The following is a 20,305-nucleotide window of genomic DNA, read 5'->3' as shown; positions in this document are numbered from 1 at the left end:
AAGACATCAGTGCCACGGTGCAGAACAGGTAGATGCTCTTGTCCAGGCATCCCCAAACTGCGGCCCTCCAGATGTTGCTGAACTACAACTCCCAGCATCCCTAGACACAATTTTTTGTGGCTGGGTATGTTGGAAATTGTAGTTCAGCAACATCTGGAGGGCCGCAGTTTGGGGATGCCTGCTCTTGTCTCATGGTGGCCACCAGGACTACTGTATGCCTTTCCCCCTATAGTGATTCACGGGGCGGTACTTCACAGACTGATGGACGAGGAGGCCGAAGTGGTTCTAGTGGCCCCTTACTGGCCTTGGAGACCATGATTCTCGGACCTAGTGTTGCTGTCAGTCCTAGACCCATGGCCCCTGCCATTGAGGAGCGATCTCCTAGCACAAAGTCCCATTTACCATCCAGATCCGGAATGGCTCCACCTTCATGCGTGGAGGTTGAGTGGAAGGCTTTAGTGGGCAGAGGATACTTCCACTCAGTGCAGAATATTATCTTAGCTGCTAGGCAGGAATCTACTAAATGCATATATCAGGTTACCTGGAAGGCGTTTTGTACTTGAGTGGAGGGGGGGGAGAACAAGGTCACACCTCTGTCAGCTGGAATACCTGAGGTTCTGGGTTTTCTTCAGGCCGGGGTGGAGCAGGGTTTACATCCTTTTACTTTAAGACGGCAGACTTCAGCCTTAGCCTCCATCTTGGATCTCTCAACACAGGTAACCTTAAGTCTCCATCCGCACATTCAGCGTTTCCTTAGAGGGTTAACAATCTGGTGCCTCTGCCAATTCACCGATATCCCACTTGGGATCTAAATAAAGTTTTGAACTCTCTTACCAATGCCCCTTTTGAGCCATTGTGATTGTCTCTAAAATTGTTGTCTTTCAAAATGCTGTTTTTAGTGGCTATCACGTCCGCTAGAAGAATTTTTGAATTGGCTGCCTTGTCCTTTCATGACGAGATGTGCATTTTTCAGAAGGAGGTGGTGGTGTTGAGATTGGACCCCACCTTTGTACCTAAAATTAATTCCTTGTTTCATAGGAGTCAAGAGATCGTACTCCCATCCTTTTGTCCTGCGCTAAAACATCCTAAAGAACAGGTTTGGCATTCTCTGGATATTCAAAGGGCACTGAAAGTCTATATTAAGTAGAATAAAGTTTTCCGCAAAACAGATTCACTGTTTGTATTGTTTCAACCGTCTTCCTTGGGCGTTAAAGTTTCAGGGGCCACGCTGACTCGTTGGATTAGGGCTTCTCTTGCCCTGGCGTATGAGTATCAATTTGCCTGTTCCTCAGGGCATTACAGCTCATTCAACTAGAAGTGCTTCTGCTTTAGCTTCCTTTTCAGCTAGAGCTCCTCTAGAGAAAATTTGTAAGGTGGCAACTTGGTCTTCTACCTCATCTTTTGTGAAGCATTATAAGATTCTCTCATCGTTGGATGCACAAGCAGCAGTGGGCAGGATGGTATTGCAGAGGGTTGTCTAATGCATCTGCTCCCTCCCGTCTGTTAGCTTGGGTATGTCCTGTCATGTGATGGATGCCCTACCCATACCTTGGGAAAAGAAACACTGGTAGACTTACCGTGAAGGGTTCTTTTTCAGGTATGGGGAGGGCATCCAACCCTCCCACGGATATTAGAGGGAGTTTTACTGTGGTTGGCTGGGCGACTCCCAGGGTGACTTAGTTTACCTGTACCTTTCACTTCTTCCTTTACGGGTTCTTAACATTGCATTGTTTTCTGTATTTCTATAGCTGCTTCTCCTTTCTTCTACTCTGGCAAGAGGTGGCCTTTCCATTTACAGAATATGTCTAGTTTCTCACATGTTATAGCTAGGAGAGTACTCCTTTAATGGTGATACAGCTTCACTCAACAGTACCAGAACTGGGCTGCAGAGGGAGTTACCAGGGAGCTGCTGGACGTGCTAAATTTCTATTGGCCCTGTCTCAAAGCATGCAGAACATAACATAATACCCGTCATGTGATGGATGCCCTCCCCATACCTGAAAAAGAACCCTTCACGATAAGTCTACCAATGTTTATTTTGCTTTAATGTTGTGCCTCTTCTCCCATAGCAGGCTTGAAAGATAAATATATTTCTTCTGTTTGAGTGGCACTTTCTCCTTATTACATTTGTGTAGAGATTAGATAATATAAGCCTTTCAATCTACTTGCAAGGTATGGTCTTGCTAATGTTATCAACTTTGCACATACTATGTAGTGTTTCCCAAACCTTTAACATGTAACAGAATGAACTAAACAACTGATGCTCCTCCTTAATTCTAACAAGCTGTATTAAAGGCCTATGCATTTGTAATATATGCAGATTATACCCACTGGCCCAAATCTTCCATAGTGCATCTTCCATAGCACAAGGGCAGAAAAAATACCCTGCCCTCACAGAGTAGCAGGAGCCTAGTTGTGTTGAATCCTGCTCTGAAGTCCATTGTGGGTGCAGAGGGGAAGGCGGAAGCAATTTTTACTTCTCTCTCCTTCCTCCAAAATCCCTTTTTGCTGCCAGGAATATCTCCCTGAGGACTGCATGGTCCTTAGGGACATATTCCTTTAAGGGGGCTTTTTGGAGGGAAGCGAGAGAACCCTTCTTCCACCCTCATAGCACTGCAAAATATGTCAGCTTTTACCAGAAAAAATGCTGATAATCCCTCCTTGTAAGCAGTGTTCCCTCTAACAGGGATTCCCAGATGTTGACTACAGCTCCCATAATCCCCCGCCAAAGACTATTGCAGCTGGGGATGCTGGGAGTTGTAGTGAACAATATCTAGAAATCCCTGTTAGAGGGAACAGTGCTTGTAATGTTTCATGTTTGAAACATATTTTGAAAAACAAAATCGTAATTGTTGATCTTTTGAAACATTATTGTTAACATCAGAGCAGAGCAGTTCTGATCATATTTCGGCTAGTGTTGATGTAATACTTGTCATTTTGGCTTGACAACTATAGTAAGAAGTAGAAATACACATATGCATGTTAAAACAATGTTATTTGGAGAGTTCTGAATGCATTCATTCCTAATTAGTCAACATGTCTTCCTTGATCAGTTGTACTTTATTTAGTATTTACCTAGAAGTTTTGAAATGCAAATTGTAATTCAATATTTTGGAGATGAATAATGTATAAATAAATAGGCAGACTAAGAAGCTTCTTCTGAATTGGAAACTAGGGATTAGATTATTTCTTTGGCAAAGTGAAGCTAAGCTATATCCTTGTCAGTTACACACCCCAAAATCACATTTATTTCATTGTGGTGTTTGTATGCATCACTGAGGAAATGGAAATATTAATCTGCACAGTAGGATGTGAAGTTGGTTTTTTTAAAGCATGTTTGGTTATCAACTTGGGACTCTTTAAGTTTTGCAATTATTTGTAGAAAATCACCAGCATCATTTTGATAGGTGATTTGACTCATTAAGGAAGAAGTGCTTCTCAGCATTGGTCTTCATTAGAAGCCATGAAAAAGGGCATGAGTGGAGTCATAAGTCCTCAGAGGGTATTATACATTTATTAAAAAGGCAGATACATATAATTCTGTGCTTCCTGTGGCATTTTTTAAAAAAATTGTCCCGCTGTTTCATGATGAATTTGGCTCATAATCCATTTTTAGTTCTTGAGGTAACTGTTTTTTTCTTCAATATACCATAATGACTATTGTGTTTTCATTTTACAGAATAAGAACTAGGTCAGCATTAACTGAAAATGTGCTTTCCAACAAGTTACGGTTTGATGGTAGATTGATATCAAGGTATGCCTAAACTTAATTTTAAGGCTTCTTTTCTATAATAATAGTACTTTCTTATCTGTATCTTATTTCAGTTTTCCAATAAAATACCTGGAGAATTTTAGTCTGTTCACTTTAGCTTTGATCTAAAATTACATATACACAACACAGCAGTGAGCTATCATCAGATATATAGAGGCACTATATATGGCTCTAAATACCTGTTGCAGGGTAGCAAGAGCAGGAGAGAGGGTATGCCCTCACCTCTTGCCTGTTGGCTTCTCAAAGGCATCTGGTGGACCACTTTGGGAAACAGGATGCTGGACTAGTTAGGCCTTGGACCTGATCATCAGGGTTGTTCTTATGCCTTAAGGGTCGTTTAAGGTAAATGACCTTAAATCAGTAGTGCATATGCTGGTAACCTCCAGGCTTGACTATTGTAGTGCACTCTATGTGGGGCTGGCTTTGTACGTAGTCTGGAAACTGCAATTGGTACAGAATGAGGCAGCCAGACTGGTCTCTGGAACAACCCGAAGGGACCATATAACACCGATTTTAAAAGAATTGCACTGGCTGTCAATATGTTTCTGAGCAAAATACAAAGTGCTGGTTACTACCTTTAAACAGTACGATACGATAAGTCTTTATTGTCATTGTCCCGTACAGAACAACGAGATTGAAAGAATCTACAACAAACTCTACAGGACCTAACAAGAAATAACTAAATTATCCCAATATACCCCCCCCCATACCCATTACTCTAACTCTAAAAAACTGAAAACAAAAACCCCATCAGAAACTGTATTTTACTGCATTCAGAGCTAACACCGCTTTTGGATAGAAACTATTTCTCAAGCAGCTAGTCCTGGCTTTTATGACCCTGTACCTCCTTCTCGAAGGCAGAAGCTGAAAGAGATCATTTCCAGGGTGCGTGGGATCCTGCACTATCTCTACCGCTTTGTTAAAACTCCTGGTGGCATAAATTTGGTCTAAAGTGGGAAGAGTACACCCAATAATTCTCTCCGCAGTCTTAACAACCTTGGACAGCAATGCTCTTTCCCTGACTGTGCAACTCCCAAACCACACACAGATTCCATAGGTTAACACACTCTCTATGGTACAGCGGTAGAACATCAGCAGTAGATTATTTGAAAGACCATTCTTCCTGAGAATCCTCAAGAAGTATCATCTCCGCTGTGCTCTCTTTACCAAATCTTTGGTGTTTGCTCCCCATGTCAGATCATCTCTCAACTCCATTCCCAGAAATCTAAACACCGAAACCCGTTCCACACAAATCCCTTCAATAATGAGTGGCTGAATGTCCGAATTGCATTTCCTAAGATCCACAATGATCTCCTTTGTTTTTTTAAAATTGAGGAATAAGTTATTCTCCCCACACCACTCTGTCAGCCACTCCACTTCCTTCCTGTAGGCCGACTCCCCTTCTCCAGCAGTAATCAGACCAATCACAGTTGTGTCGTCTGCAAACTTAATGATCTTATTACTGGGATAGTTGGAAACACAGTCATATGTGTAAAGCGTGTACAAAAGTGGGCTCAACACGCACCCCTGCGGCGTCCCCGTATTCATGCTGAGATCCGCCGAGACATGAGAACCCATCCTAACCCGTTGAGAACGATCTAATAAAAAGTCTAATATCCACCTACATAAGCACGGTGGGAGCCCCAGATCTAATAATTTGGGCACCAATCTATATGGAAGAATAGTATTAAATGCAGAGCTAAAGTCTACAAAAAGCAATCTTGCATAGCTCCCTTGTTTCTCCAGGTGGGTCAGGACGGTGTGTAGGGCCATAGCCACAGCATCCTCTCAATAGCTTGGGTTGAGAGTACTTAAGGGTACTTAAGAGAGCACCTTCTTTGTCATGAACCCTGTCGCCTATTAAGATCATCCGGAGAGATCTGGTTACGGTTGCCACCAGTTTGCTTGGTGGTGACTTGGGACCAAGCCTTCTCTGTGGCTGCCCCGGGCTCTGGAATACGCTCCCTGTAAAAATAAGAGCATCCCCATTTCTGTTGGCTTTTAGGAAGATCTCAGGACATACATGTTATCTCAGGCTTTTAACTGAAATTAATTTTAAACTGTTTAATTGTTTGTCCCATGAAATTGTGTTAACTTGTTTATTCTTTGAAGTTGTTTCAATTGTTTTTACTCTGTTTTATATTTGTGTTAAATTATGTACACTGCCTGGAGATACATATATCAGATAGTATATAAATATGATAAATAAAAATACATGTTTTTATGACCTGAAAAGTCCCATTTAGGAACAAGGGCTATGAGTCCAGTCCCAGTTTGTTGGCAAAACTTTCTTTCATCTGCTTTGCAGAAGTAAGGATACACAGAAGGCTGGATTCAGCCTTCCCCACACCCCATTGGTGTCTGTGTGCTGTTGCAGGCACCTTCCCACTTCAAATTTGTTAACTGAATGGAGGTGATTGATTATGGATTTTTCTTCTCTTTGTGCACGAGACAAGGTTTGTCCACATTGACTGGGCCCTGACCGATTATCTTCTCAAGCTGCAGAGTCCTAATGTCCCACAGTCACTCCCAAGGAGATTGATCTAAAGAGGAATAAAACAGTGGACCACAGCAATCCCTCTGACAATACATTCTAAGCAGCTGTGGCATACACTTGGTGAAATGCTGGAGATTTGAGGGAGCTATAATATTACTGCCTGAGCAGCTCAGACCCTATGGGAGTGTATTTTTCCAGCAAATTGTCTGTTCCACAGTCAAATTATTTTCTGCAAAACACTATAACATGGGTTTTATTGTGAGCCTTTAATGTTCTGTCTGTAACCATAGGAAGCAAGTCATCTGTTCATTTTTACTGAATCGGGCAAAATAATAATATGGTATATGTGTAGTTAGTTGGTATGGATTCTACTAAGATTAAAACACACACATGCACAAAATACTTTATGGTGGTTTCTGTTATCATTGTAGAAACGGACGTGATGCTTGTCGAGAACTGATTGGATTTTTTTTTGCTTATGACAAATCTCTAACTCTATATGAATATCGACAGTTTGGTAAAAATAGGTATGTGGGATAAGATAATTCCTTCATTTTATCGAACCATTGATGCTTTATGAAGGCACTTCATTTTGTTTTTTATTTCTCACAGAACAAATGCATTACCTTTCATTCAGAAGGGAGTTTATAGTCATCAGCGTGGACAAAGAAAAGGAAAACAATATACTCTTAATGACTTCTATGTTGTAAGTGCTGCAGACCTCATAATAATATATACATAAGGGCAAGTGTCTAACTGTTAAGCACAGAGTTGTGACTCCTATCTTCCCTTCATGCTTTTTTTTTTACCCTAGTAGATCAAGATTTGTACCACTCTGGAAATATTGATGATCCCATGTTTTCATGAGATTTTTGAATTTTAATTAAAATTTTGGATGTTCCAGATGAACAACTATTATATTCTTTGAGAGGATTTTTCTCTAATTCTTAGGGCCTAATCCATAAAAATGAAACTTTTAATACCTTCAACATATTTGCATTCTGTATCTGAAATTTGGTTTGTGAGTCATTCAGTTGAATAAATCTGCAAAAAATATCACCCTTGTAAGATTGCATGTCTTGCTTTTCCCACAAGAGGGCAATCAGTAGCAGTCAGGAAGGCATTATTTACATTTATTTGTATAACTATATGAATCATGGTTGCAGTGTTCCTTAATGGCTTTTTTCTTCTATTCACAAATATTGCAAAATCTGATGACATGCCTATAGTTGATAATGCATTTAAGAATTTACTAATAATATAATAATTCTAATAATAATCTAAGAAGTTGTAAATTCTGTTTCCCCAGAATTTAAAAAAAAAACACCCTTAAAATCTATTATTGAAGAGTAGTTGATAGAATAATTACATTTAGTAGCCCACATATTGCACAGTGGAATGCAGACGCGGGCAGTTCTGAACTGCTTGCATTGCTGCAAGTGCTTAAACAAAAAGCCAGCACTCTTTTGCAAATATGTAAATTGGCGAGATCGCACTTTCACAACTGAATTGAAGGTGACTTTAAATTTAAGACAACTCTTTAAATATACAGGTTAAATACAGGTTATACCATATTTATCCAAAAGGAAAGATGGGTCTGAATTTAAAACACCCTGATTTCTAACATCAAAGAACTTTGAAAAACCCTACTCTTGGATTCAGGTAAATACAGTAGTTACATTGTTTCCAATGAAAGTAGTGTTGGAGAAATGTGATCACAGCAGCTTCAGTATCTTTGTAAGACTGCTCTTGCACAGAGCATAGACTTTTTGTTAGGCACTTTCAGAGGAATAGGTAGTTTGAAACTGCCTGTGCTTCACTGCATTGATCCATTGCATAACATTAGCCATTGATCATAGTGCTTTGAAGAGTGACTATACATGTGGAGTTATTTAGTTGTTCAGTGATTTGCCAGATCTTTGTGGTGGTCTGAATTAAGAATCCAAAACACAACACAACAGATTCAATGATACAATTAGAAGAAAGGACATAAAAGATATATCAACGGGAAGTGATTTACTAGCTCCTTGAAGTGCTCAGAAGCCACACCCTTCGTGTACAGAGCACACTTGGTATCTTTGGCACCAGAGCACTGTATCCCTCTGTTCCTTTCCATCCACCATTTTTTGGAACTTCCTCAAGGATTCGCTCCTTTTGCCCATGGTTCCTGGAAAACAAAAACAGTTTTATTGTTTGGTGGTTTGGGTTTTATTTTGTTTTTAGTTCTGGGCTGTGTTTTGGTTTTTTTAAGCTCGCATTTACCCTATGTATTGGATTTGTTTTCCTCCAGTCTAATGGACTTGGAAAAAAACATTCAAAAGGTGTTCCTCGTTCCATGGCACTCTACCCTCGTTTGATAGGCATGACTTGTGCCTTCTTTGCCTGGGTGAGGGTCACATTGTTCGGTCCTGTAAAATTTGTCTGTCATTTTCGAAGCAGACCTGGCGGAATCAGGAGCTGCGCTTGAGGGCTGCTTAAGTTGGGATTCTTTATGGAGATCCCGCAGTTTCTTAAAAGCGCCAAACAAAGGCTCATGTAGAGGTTTGAAGGCCAAACCTGGCTTCGAGAGTGTTGACGCAAATGGCATCATATAGTAACATCGTCCGCGTCAACGCTCTTGAAGCCGAGTTTAGTCTCCGAACCTGCATTTCCTATGGTGCTTTTAAGAAACCACGGGATCTCCCTAAAGAATCCCATCATAAGCACCACAAGAAATGAAAGCTTAAGGAGGGTGCTGCTTCACCACTCTCAAAACGCCAGCAATAATCTTTGGCATTGATGCTGACACCGCTCTCGATGTATTTAACATTGACCAAACTGACTCTGTCTTTGGCTATACCATTTTTGGCTCCTGTTTCGACATCGGCATTGATGGCTGTTGAGCTATGCTCCTCGTAGCCAAAGTCTTCTGCATCTGCTGCCCTCATCTGCTATCACCAATGGCTTCTGCCATCCAAGTTATTTGCTCTCACTCATCCTTGTCTTCACCTGAGGTTGTTGAAAGGACTTGCTGTGCACCTCCATCGACTTTGGATTTCCTGCCAACTCTGGCATCAACGTTGTTTGCTGCTCTGACCTCGGCACTGGTTTCCATCGTCCACCCTTCTCCGCGTCCAACTCTGCTGCTGTCTTACTGTGACAGACCCCCACGGCCTTCATCTTGATCACTGATATTGCCTGGCTTAAGTACCAGTTTTTGGTCCACATCAGTGGTGTCAAGGGACTTCCAGCCAATGCCGGACTTTGATTCAGTTCGTGATTCTCCTCTGACTACACCTTCTGGATCCAGCTTCAAAGGTTTTTCACTTCACGGCCTCAACGTTGAGGACAAGTCCAACAGTGGGATACCTAAAACACCACCTGCAACTTCTGCTAAGACCACACCTGCTTGTTCTCCTTCTCATCCTCCATCTCAATGAGAAAAAAAACACTATTGGAGCTCTCCTGGCACTCTTGACCCTGGTTATATCTGTAGATTGGGAAGATTTTGGGACCCGATGTATGCTTCCTCGCTCTCTTCCCTATGATTATGAAGAGTTTGGGCTCTGGAATTTAAATACATTCTTCTTCATGGTCTCTGTGTATCACACATGGGTTTTGCGCTTGTGCAGAGCCACCATCAGGAACCTTCTAAAGCTTTACCTTATTAAGAAAAAAGAGCAGGAAGCCCAGCTCCCCCTGTCTGACAGCTCACTTCAATCCCTTATTATTTTGCCAACTGCTACAGCTACCACACCTTCGGCCGCCTTCTCCAGCTTTGCTGTCTGTGTATACAGGATTTATATTATTAGGAAAGAGATTCCCTATCTGTTTAATTTTCTTCTTAATCTTTATTGTTTGTCCTCCCTGTCTATCCTCTCATTTGCTCTTTCTGTCACATCCTGCGTATTGATTGTATTTTGAATCCCTCGCCTGGTCTCTTGTGCCCACAAAAGTCTCTTTTTAAAAGTGTCGGCAGTGGTCTTCCAAGCCTCCTTCCTCAGATGGCCATTCCTTGTGCCTGACCTACTTGGGGGAAGCGCATTGGACAAATTTGTGTCTGGTTTAATTGGGCTTCACAAAACAGGCTCACAATAACCAGCCTTTGGGTGTTTGTTTGGGAAAGGGCTCCCTTAATGATGAGCCTCTGTCACCGGGACATTGGAAAAGCCAGTGCCTGTTCCCCCCCCTCTACACACACACACACACACACACACACACACACACACACACACACACACACACCCGGTATAGGAGGATCTCAGCCTGACATGACTATGCAGGCTTCCCATGAGGCTTCCGCCAGCCCACCAGTGCTCTTCTCAGCGACTGCTCCACCCACCTCTGCGACTCCAGCTCTACCGGGATCAAGAGCTCCTGTTTTACCTGACCCAGAGACATTGTTCCTGGCGGCTCCTGTTCCTTCTTCCAATGCTGTCCTGTTGATTCCCAGCCCAAGCAGGGAGCCCTCACCAATGCCAGCAGCATCGAACTCCAAAGGTCTTGTGAGACCTAAAAGGGGCGAGGCTTACTTCGGGCTCAAAGGGAAAGACAAGCAAAACAGCAAAGAGGGCTGCTCCTTCCTCTGCCTTGGACTTGGCAAAGCCATCAGGCTCGGTTCCAACGGGGGCTGCTCCATCCAAATATAAAAAGAAAAAGATTTTTTTTTAAAGCACCAGTTCCTGAGCAACCGCAGGGAAAGTGAAAGAAAAATACTAAATACCTGACACCATCGGTGCCTGCTCCTACTCCACCTCTTGTCCCTACTGAGCCCGCACAGTTTGATCCTGAGTCTATAGTCTCCATGGGGGGATCCTCTCAGTGATCCCTCGAGCCTTAGGTCACACACAGGTCTCGAAGCAGGAGCCCAAGTGTCTCCTCCAGGGGGTCTAGGTACAAGAGGCATAGGAGCTACTCTAGGGGCAGATCCCACCCCTCGAGGAGGCACCACCTTTCCAAATATCATAGACTCTCTTCAGATGAAGAGTATTATTTCCATGGGGGAGAGGATTCAGAATATTATTATTGCTGTCTGACCGCAACAGAGCCCCCAATAGATACTATATGTCTTGCTATGGATAGTATGCGCCCGAGCACCATTGGTCCTCTCTTCCAGCTTGCCCACATTTCATGTTTGCGGACAGGGTCTGTTGTGGCTTTCGCTGTAACAGTAATAAATATCAATTGCCACACAAGTCAGGGAGACCTCATCATTGGTCTAATCCTGGTCAGAGTCCGGTTCTAGATTCCCCACCCAGGCCTAGATCACGATCTGTGCCCCAACCAACCAGGGCAATTCAGGACACAGGTCTCCAGTGCATAATGCCCCACCATTATCCCCACAGCCTGTGCCGGATCCACCACCTACCATGCTGGTGCTGTCGGAGCCTGTGCCTCCACATTGCTGCAAAACCCAGTACTGGTGGACCCAGGTCATTTCATGGACGCCAGCATGGATGCCTCGGAGCCCCCAGTCACTGTGGTGATTGGCGTGGGCACTGAGGATGGTGCTCGGGATCCAGTTGAGGATCCATCGCCGGAGGAATCCAAACACTACACTGAACAATTGATCCACATGGTGACCTCTATGGGTTTGGCAGTTCATGACCAGATGGCTCAATTAGAAGACCCCATTTTTCCACACATCCAAACAGATACCCACATCCCAGTGGATCTCCCTCTGATACCCACTCTTGCCCAGGTAGTCAGGAATTAGTATTCTTGAATGAGGGCTTAGTATTCTTGAATGAGGGCTTGCATGTGGTAAAGCAGCAGTTACTTTCCTCTAGGCACTGTGCTGATTGTGGCTCATGGACTATGGCTTCTGCAGTTTCCCTGCAGAGACTTGCATGGCTTAGGTCCTCTTCCCTTTCTCGAAGCCAGGGCTCATATCGAGGACTTACCATTTGATGGTGAAGCTTTGTTCAGTGAGAAAACCAACGATACACTTAAAAGGATCAAAAAGTTGCACACCGCAGCCAAATCAGTGGGTTTTCCCCAGACTTACATCTCCACTTCTACCTCGGCGAGACGAAAGCCATGTCTGCATTACTCTCAGCCCAGACAATCTTCATACCATTCAGGAGATTCTTTTCATCATCATCATCAGCGCTTCCAGCACCACAAGGTGCCCACCTCAAGCTCCAACGCCAGACCCCAGTCAACCCTTAAACCCAGGATGAAGTATCCCAAGGGACAATGATGCCACTGCGAGGCAGCAGCTGTCAGGTTTTTTTACCAGGCCTGGGCAGACATAACATCAGACGCTTGAGTCCTGGCCATTTTGAGAAATGGTTACAAAATAAGAGTTCTACTCCCTACCCCCCTTTTTGGGAATCCGCACTACGCCTCCTTCACGTCATCTTTTGGAAGAGGTCAAATTTCTCCTCCAAAAGGGAGCTGTTCAAAGGGTTCACCACAATGAACCCATGGGTTTCTACTCAAGGTACTTCACTGTCCCCAAACGAGACAGGGGACTGAGGCCCATTCTCAGCCTATGAGGCGTGAATTACTTCATGACTTACAAGAGACTCCACATGGTGACTATCCCAGCTATCCTCCGCCTCCTGTTTCCAGGTGCATGGTTTGTGTCCATAGATTTAAAGGATGCCTATTTTCACATTTCCATTGTGCCACACCATCGCAAGTTCCTGAGATTTCATGTGGGTTCCCAAACATACCAATACTCTGTGCTCCTGTTTAAACTGGCCTCTGCCCTGCATGTGTTTACCAAATACATGGCGGTGGTGGCAGCTCACCTTCAGCTCCGAGGTGTCACAGTTTCTCCATTCATAGATGACTGCCTTTTTGTAGCCTTCGCGAAATCCCAACTCATATTGAGTTGTCATTTCATCTCCTTCGTCGTCTTGGCCTATAGGTCAATCACTAAAAGTCAAAGTTAACTCCAGTACAATCAATAGGGTTCCTAGGTATTATTCTAGACTCCAAAGCTTCCCTAGCTTCTCTGCCCCAGCAGAAGATCCAATCCATGCAGCAAGCAGCACACATCTTCTGCACATCTTGATGGCACACCGTGAGGTTTGTGAAGTGTTTACTAGGCCTGATGGTGTTTTCCACGGCAGTTCAGCCCCAGACCTTTCTCTGAATGTGAATCTTGCAGGCCTGGTTCCTGGATGATTTCAGGCCACATATTCATCCTCAATAAAAGCCTCTAACAGCGCCCCTCAGGGTGTAGAGAGCTATCTCCTGGTGGACGAGGGCACCCAACCTCACGCAGGGGACCCTATTCTGAAAGCTGCCACCTGTCTGGGCCATCACAACAGGTGTGTCCAAAACAGGGTGGGAGGTTCATTTCAAGGACCTGGTAGTAGTAGGGACTTGTTTGATAAGATAAGCAGCATCACATCAATTACTTAGAGCTCATGGCGATGTTCCAGGCACTTAAGGCTTTCTGCCACTAGATATTGGGGTCTTCTGTGATGCTACTTACAGACCACACAACGGCCAGGTTGTACCTGAACAAGCAAGGAGGAACAGTATCTCAGTTCCTTCTCGGCCTGGCACTGTGCCTTTGGTTCTGGTGCTTGGACTGGAACATTTGGCTGTTGGCAGTACATATTCAGGAGAAGATCAACATCCTGGGAGATGCACTGCGTCGACGGAACACACTGTCCCATGAGTGGCGTTTAGACCAGAGTATGCTGCACAATGTTTTAAAGTTGTGGGGAACTCAATGCACTGACTTGTTCACATCGGCACAGAATGCTCAATGCTAGAGGTTCTGCAGCCAGGCGGGAATGGATCCGGAATCAGAGGGCATTACATTCCTCCTCCACTGGGGCGGACGGCTCCTGCATATGTTTCCCCCCTTTCCCTTGATTCCAAGGGTCTTCCAGAAGATCACCGAGGACAAAGCCAGGTGCATCCTGATAGCGCCATGGTGGTCCAGGCAACCTGGTTCATGATGCTACTTCATCTGTCGCGGACAACTTTCTGACACTTTCCACCAGTGCCTTACCTTTTGATGGGTGATCGGGACTGCCACCTTCACCCAGATATGGAGTCTCTGCACCACACAGCTTAGAAGATAGAAATGTAACTTCGTTCAGCCATCAAGTACAGACAGTACTCATGGCTTCAAGCATCTACAAGAGAGTTAAATGTCTGGCAAACCAAATTAGAACACTCCTTGGAACAGAGGAAGTTTCCTCTCTATGTGCTACTTTTTTAAAGGAAGGAGATTTGCCAGATACATTAAATTTGGGATCCTTATTCTGGCATTCCAACCCTTCCTGAGGCAACAATTAGGTGAAAAGGTGTTCAGAAGACATAGACCCCAAGGTTGGTTTGACCATGATTCTGTTATAGCCAAAGAAGCAGTTGGTCACCAAACCTAATCAGTATAGACTCAATTCAGATGTTGAACTGGCCCAAGAATTAATAGAGCTTAAGAAAGAATATAAAAAGCTCATTAAAGTGAAGAAACGGGAGATGGTGGGGGGAGCATGGGAACGCTTCCTTGCCGCAGCTAAACAGAAGGACTCCAGATTATTTGGGGGATTAGTAACATCTGGTATGAAAGAACGTCCCCTTATTTTGGATAATAATATTATTGCGGACTGCTGGGTGGCCCATTTTAAATCATTACATACAGCTCCTGTGCCGGACCCTTCCCCTGCTCACATTATTTAGACTGCCTTTCCCCATGGCTGCCGGTCACGGAATGAGAAATTCATAATTTAATTTCTCAACTACAACCTGGTAAGGCTCCTGGTATAGACCTGATTTCTAGGGAATTATTGAAAGCGGAATCTGACTGGTGGGCCCCGGTTCTAGCCAAACTTTTTATCTACATAGACCATGAGGGTTGTATTCCAGAGGATTGGCACATGACCCTAATTGTCCCAATATATAAAAATGGACTACAGTCAGATACAGCCAATTATCGGCTAATTAGCCTCTTGTGCATCATCAGCAAATTGTATGTGAGGCATTTATGTTATAAACTCATAGACTGGGCAGAGCAAAACAATATTATAAGGGATGAACAGGCTGGCTTTTGATCAGGCCAGTCTACACTGGATCAGATTTTGACCCTTTCACATCTAGTAGACAAACAGCTTAGTAGAAATGTGCCCCTATATGTAGCTTTTATAGATTTCAAAGCTGCATTAGATTCGATCCCTAGAACCCGTCTATGATGTAAACTCGCGAAAGCTTCATTAGACCCCCGTTTGCTATTCTTGATTCGTTCATTATATGAAAACACCTCTTTAAGAGTCAAATGTGACATCCAAGGACATCTTTCAAATCCGGTCCCCTCACAGAGAGGGGTAAAGCAGGGCTGTATTTTAGCCCCTTTTTTGTTTAATTTTTATATAAACTCCTTAGTTTTCTGTCTTGACGAATCCTTCTTTCCATCAGCCAAGAATAGCCAGGAGAGCCATTTCTATTTTATTATATGCTGATGACGCGGCTATTGTATCTACCACACCGGTAGGAATGAGACGCGCTTTGAGAGCCCTTGCGAAGTTCTGTGAAGAGGAAGTGCTGTCCATCAATACCCAAAAAACAAAAATAATGGTTTTCAGTAAGCGTAGGAGATCTTATAAATGGTCAATCAATGGTAGGAGCCTTCAACAAGTTAAAACATACAAGTATTTGGGCCTCATATTCCATTCAAGGAATTCCTGGAGACCACATTGTGAGTTTGTGACTGCAAATGCTCAAAGATCCATTGCAGCTATTAAGAATTTTTTTTTACTCTAAAGGCGCTCAGAACATCCCGGCAGCGCTAAGGGTATATCAGGCAAAACCTCGAGCTCAGATGCTATATGGTGCGCAGATTCTTTTATCTGGGAACTTAAAATCTTTTGAAGTTGTTCAGTCAAATTTCTTACAGGACATCTTCCAACTCCCCAGCTGCGTCCCAAACACAGCTTTGCATTTGGAAGCAGGCGTTATTAGACTAACTGCTCAGGCCTGGCTGCAAGCGGTCTTATATTGGCTTAAACTTATTAGCTGTCCCCAAGGGTTAGCCTCACTAACTTTGGTGGATGATTTCTGTTCCACTTGGAGGAGGAACATACATGACACCCTGGGTAATTGTGGCCTCTCGGAGCAATATTTATGATCGTTAAAATATGATCAGGCAAAAAAGATCATTACACAGAGGGTAAGAGACATAGAAAAGCAGAGTGATCTTAGCCTGATTGCTTCCAGATATAATTATCTCAGCTTTTCAAATTACCCAAGGCCAGCTGCATACCTTACACATTTGCCTACACCCAGGCTGAGAAGGGTCTTCTCTCAGGCCCGTTTTAATGTCCTCCCTTCAGATGTGTTGTAGGGCAGATTTCGAGGGATCCCCTTGGAGGAACGTATGTGCCCATGTGGAGCTGCTGAGGTAGAAACATTAACACATACTTTGTTTAACTGCCCTTTCTATGATATTGTCCATTCCATTCAGATCACCCCCTATCAAAATAAACATTTGGATTGGTCTGAAGAACTTTTTATTGTTTATTTTTTAGGAGATAGGCATGAAGAAGTTACTCATAGGATTGCTTGCTTTTGCTCGGAGGCATGTAAAATAAGGCGTCTGCAAACTGGTTTTTAAATTTTTACTTATGTTACTGTATTGTACTGTATTGCTCTTTGCTGTAGTGTTTATTTGGTCGTTGACCGTAAATAAGTGAGTTCAGTTCATGGCTTCAAGAAGAGCTTCCACTCTGAAGTCCTGTGCAGCTGTGGACTCGTTTTGTGAGGAGGTCCATAAATTTCACCCCTTAGGGTGTCCTCCAGCTGAGGCCCCTTTGTCACTGATTTTTTGATACTTGTTAGCTTTGAAAGAATTAGGGTTGTCACGGATCATCCTTAAGGGTTCATTTAGCAACCATAGCTGACAGGCATTCTGTGCCTGGTCTGTTCTTAACAAGTTAGTTTTGAAAGGGATGCTTCATTTGTATTCTCCTGCTCCAAAGGTTTCCCCTCCTTGGAACCTGTTGTTGGTTTTGAGACAGTGAATGAAACCACTTTTTGAGTCTTTCGCTACATGTAATTTGAAACTGTTGTCTTTAAAAGCAGTTTTTCTGGTTGCAATCACTTCAGTTAGAAGAGTGAGCAAAATAAAGTTGTTGCGTTCTGATGCACTGTATTTAGTATTCCATAAAGATAGAGTTGTTTTGAGACCCAATGTTATTTTTCTGCCCAAGGTTGTCTCTGAATTTCATTTGACATAAGGTATTACATTACCTACTCCCCACCCCCATACCTACCACTGAGGGAGGAGCATTGGAACATCGTACCCTTGATGTTAGAAGGGCCCTAGCCTTCTATATAGACAGGACTCAACCATTTTGCAGTTCTAAGTCCTTGTTCATATCGTATAGTGACCCTACAAAAGGCTTGCCTGTCTCATCCCAGAGGGTCAAGAAAGCTATCTTCTTGGCATAGCGGCTAGCCTCTGCTCCTTGGCTGCCCTGATCAGGGCGCATTCCACACATGCAGTGGCAACCTCCAGTAGCTTTTTACAGGGGCATCTCTATCACTGACATGTGCAAGGCCACAGCATGGTCCTGTCCAACTACTTTCATCAGACATTATGCGTTGGACATCCACTCCGGGTCTCAAGCAGCATTTGGTACTTAGGTCCTTCATTCTGAAAATATGATATTTTCAATGACAAACCATGAATCCACTCTCATTTGCTACCAGAGAATCTACACTCAGAACACCTCAGAAACAACAAAACCCAGTACCCCATAGGTTAGCAACCCATGAGGGTGGTTGGCACCCTCTGTGCACTACACCACCACTCACTCTGGGCCACCCCAGCACCCCACAAGTGCAGTTATGGGGCTGCCAACACCTCCATGCTTCTTTATGGAGAAAAACCTTAAAGACACGTAAACTTCAAAAATCACTTAAAAACCAGCCCTTTGCCCAATTCCTTTCAAATAATTCTGATAGCTTCCTTGCCCCCCTTGGGAACTACAACCCACCACACTTCGCTCTAGGCCACCCCTTTCACCTTGACGTGAAGCTATACATTTGCTGCAATCCTCATTATTCCCTTTGAGGAATTCAAAAATACTTTAAAAATTCACGAATAATTGGAGGAGTGTCCGATTGCCTTGGAACTTTGTGGGTGGTAGGCACCCCTGGGTGCCTATCACCCACCCCACCTTTGTGCCCCTAGGTGCTCCACAATAGGGGATAATGTGCTGGTTCAGGTCCCATTATACCCTATAAGAAAAAATTAAAATAAATTTCAAAAAATCATAAAAAATCGTAGGAGTGTCCGATTGCTTTGGGGTTTGGGTGGTAGGTATCCATGGGTGCCAGTTACCACCCCACCCACTTTTGGAGGTTTGAACCAGTTCGAACCAGTTTGAAACTGTTCAAATTCAAACCGAACCTGGGGGGTTGAGCAAAACCAAAACCGAACCTCCCTCTCCTGATTTGAACCTGGTTTGAATTTGAACCATACTGGGCAAACCAGTTTTGTACACATCCCTATGATGCACAGAAGACCACTCAAAGAACTAGTTAAAGGTGAGAAACCTGCCTATTCTACCCCTCAAGGGCACCCCCACCCCGGCTCTACTCCTTTCAAGTGCCCTTTGGAACCTCCACTGTCTCAACCTGCAGCTCGACCTCCCCATGTGATTCCAACCCATACTTGTCTCCCACCTGAGCACCCTGCTGTTCCATTATCCCTTCAGGGTGTTCCCTCTGTCCCTGATAAACCTCTGTCAGATGAGGATTACATTTCAACCTCTGACTCAGATGCCTACTGAAAACCAAAACTAAGTTTCTTGGGTTGTAGATAAAGCTGCCTACTAAGACTGCCGGTGACCTAGTATATTACTTCATGTCTTCTACCTCTTCATTGACTCCTGCAGCTCTACCTATTGCTGGTCAATCTTGATGTTTGGAGATTTTTTTATAGGGTGCAAGAAGAAGATTGTAAGTTTTTATTCAAACACCCCCCCCACCTAACTCCTTAGTGGTCGAGAGTTAACTTAACTCCACTAACTTAACTTCACTAAGTTAAAATGGAAACGTTTGGCTCCTGTCAACAAGGAAGCTGAATTCTGTGGGACACAAAATCTATTCCTCTTCATCCCTCTGCATGAAGATATCAAACTATATGGCCAAATTCCATTAGTCCATCTGGGAGAGCTTCAAGACTGATATGCAGAATGTTCCTGGATCTCTGCAATCCCAATTTAAGAAACTTATCTCCAAGTCTGCAGACATAAACTACCAATCTCTCAGTATGGCTAAGCATCTCACCAGAACAGAGTCTTATACACTAGCCAGTGCCGTTTCACTTCACAGACATGCTCCGTTTGTCCTCCCTTCAACAGGATATGCAGGACAAAATTGAAGACTTTGATGGTGATGGTATTTTCAGCACCGAAACTGAAGACATAATGGAGCACATGAAAAAGTCTTACTGCCAGGACTTTTGTTTCTGCGACTACACCATGTACCCATTCACAATGCTTCTGTATACCTGACAGGCCTAGAGTCCCCTTCAACTGATCAGAACGCAGAGATTACAGTCGTTGATTTCCCCAAAGTCAAAAGCACCCACTTTCTCCACGCCTCAAACAGCAAATCTCAAACCCAGAGGCCCAGTTGTCTCTAAACAGAACCTTTAATTCCTCTTCGGCCTTGCCCATTGGTCCCACTCATTTCTCTCTCTGCCTTGGCCTCTACTTAGCAGCCTGAAGTCTTTTCACCTCTGAGTGAAACCTCTGGGTTTCACCTCTTTAGCACTTCTGGGTGCTAAATATTGTCTCCACTAGCTGTGCCATAGAGATTCTCACCCCGCCTCCCTTCCTGGGAATAAAACATAGCCCCACAACTCCTACACTCTTGGCAGAGGTACAAGAACTCTTTTCCAAAGGAGTGATAAAACCAATCTCACCAGAATCCCAATGGGCAGGGTTCTACTCCTGATACTTCCAAGTCCCAAAAAGAGATGGCGGCCTATGTCCTATCTTGGACCTATGCTCCCTAAACAAATTGATACACACCAAAAAGTTCCGAATGCTGACATTGCAACAACTTCTTCCCCTTCTATC

General features: G+C 43.7%; 1 protein-coding gene across 18 annotated transcripts in view; it reads left to right on the top strand.

The window, feature by feature from the left end:
• Nucleotides 1-20,305, top strand: part of CAPS2 (calcyphosine 2) — a 95,093-nt gene that overhangs the window by 38,635 nt on the left and 36,153 nt on the right. For 17 of the 18 annotated variants that reach the window (XM_053255746.1, XM_053255749.1, XM_053255744.1 and 14 more), the window contains 3 exons: nt 3,680-3,754; nt 6,701-6,796; nt 6,882-6,975. In XM_053255746.1, coding sequence (XP_053111721.1) covers nt 3,680-3,754; nt 6,701-6,796; nt 6,882-6,975 — 265 coding nt within the window. The remainder of the gene's footprint in view (nt 1-3,679; nt 3,755-6,700; nt 6,797-6,881; nt 6,976-20,305) is intronic. The other variant, XM_053255751.1, reaches the window with a different exon arrangement.

The sequence above is a fragment of the Hemicordylus capensis genome, chromosome 5 (assembly GCF_027244095.1).
Source record: "Hemicordylus capensis ecotype Gifberg chromosome 5, rHemCap1.1.pri, whole genome shotgun sequence".
Lineage (NCBI taxonomy): Eukaryota > Metazoa > Chordata > Lepidosauria > Squamata > Cordylidae > Hemicordylus > Hemicordylus capensis.
This window is presented reverse-complemented; position numbering and strand designations above follow the sequence as displayed.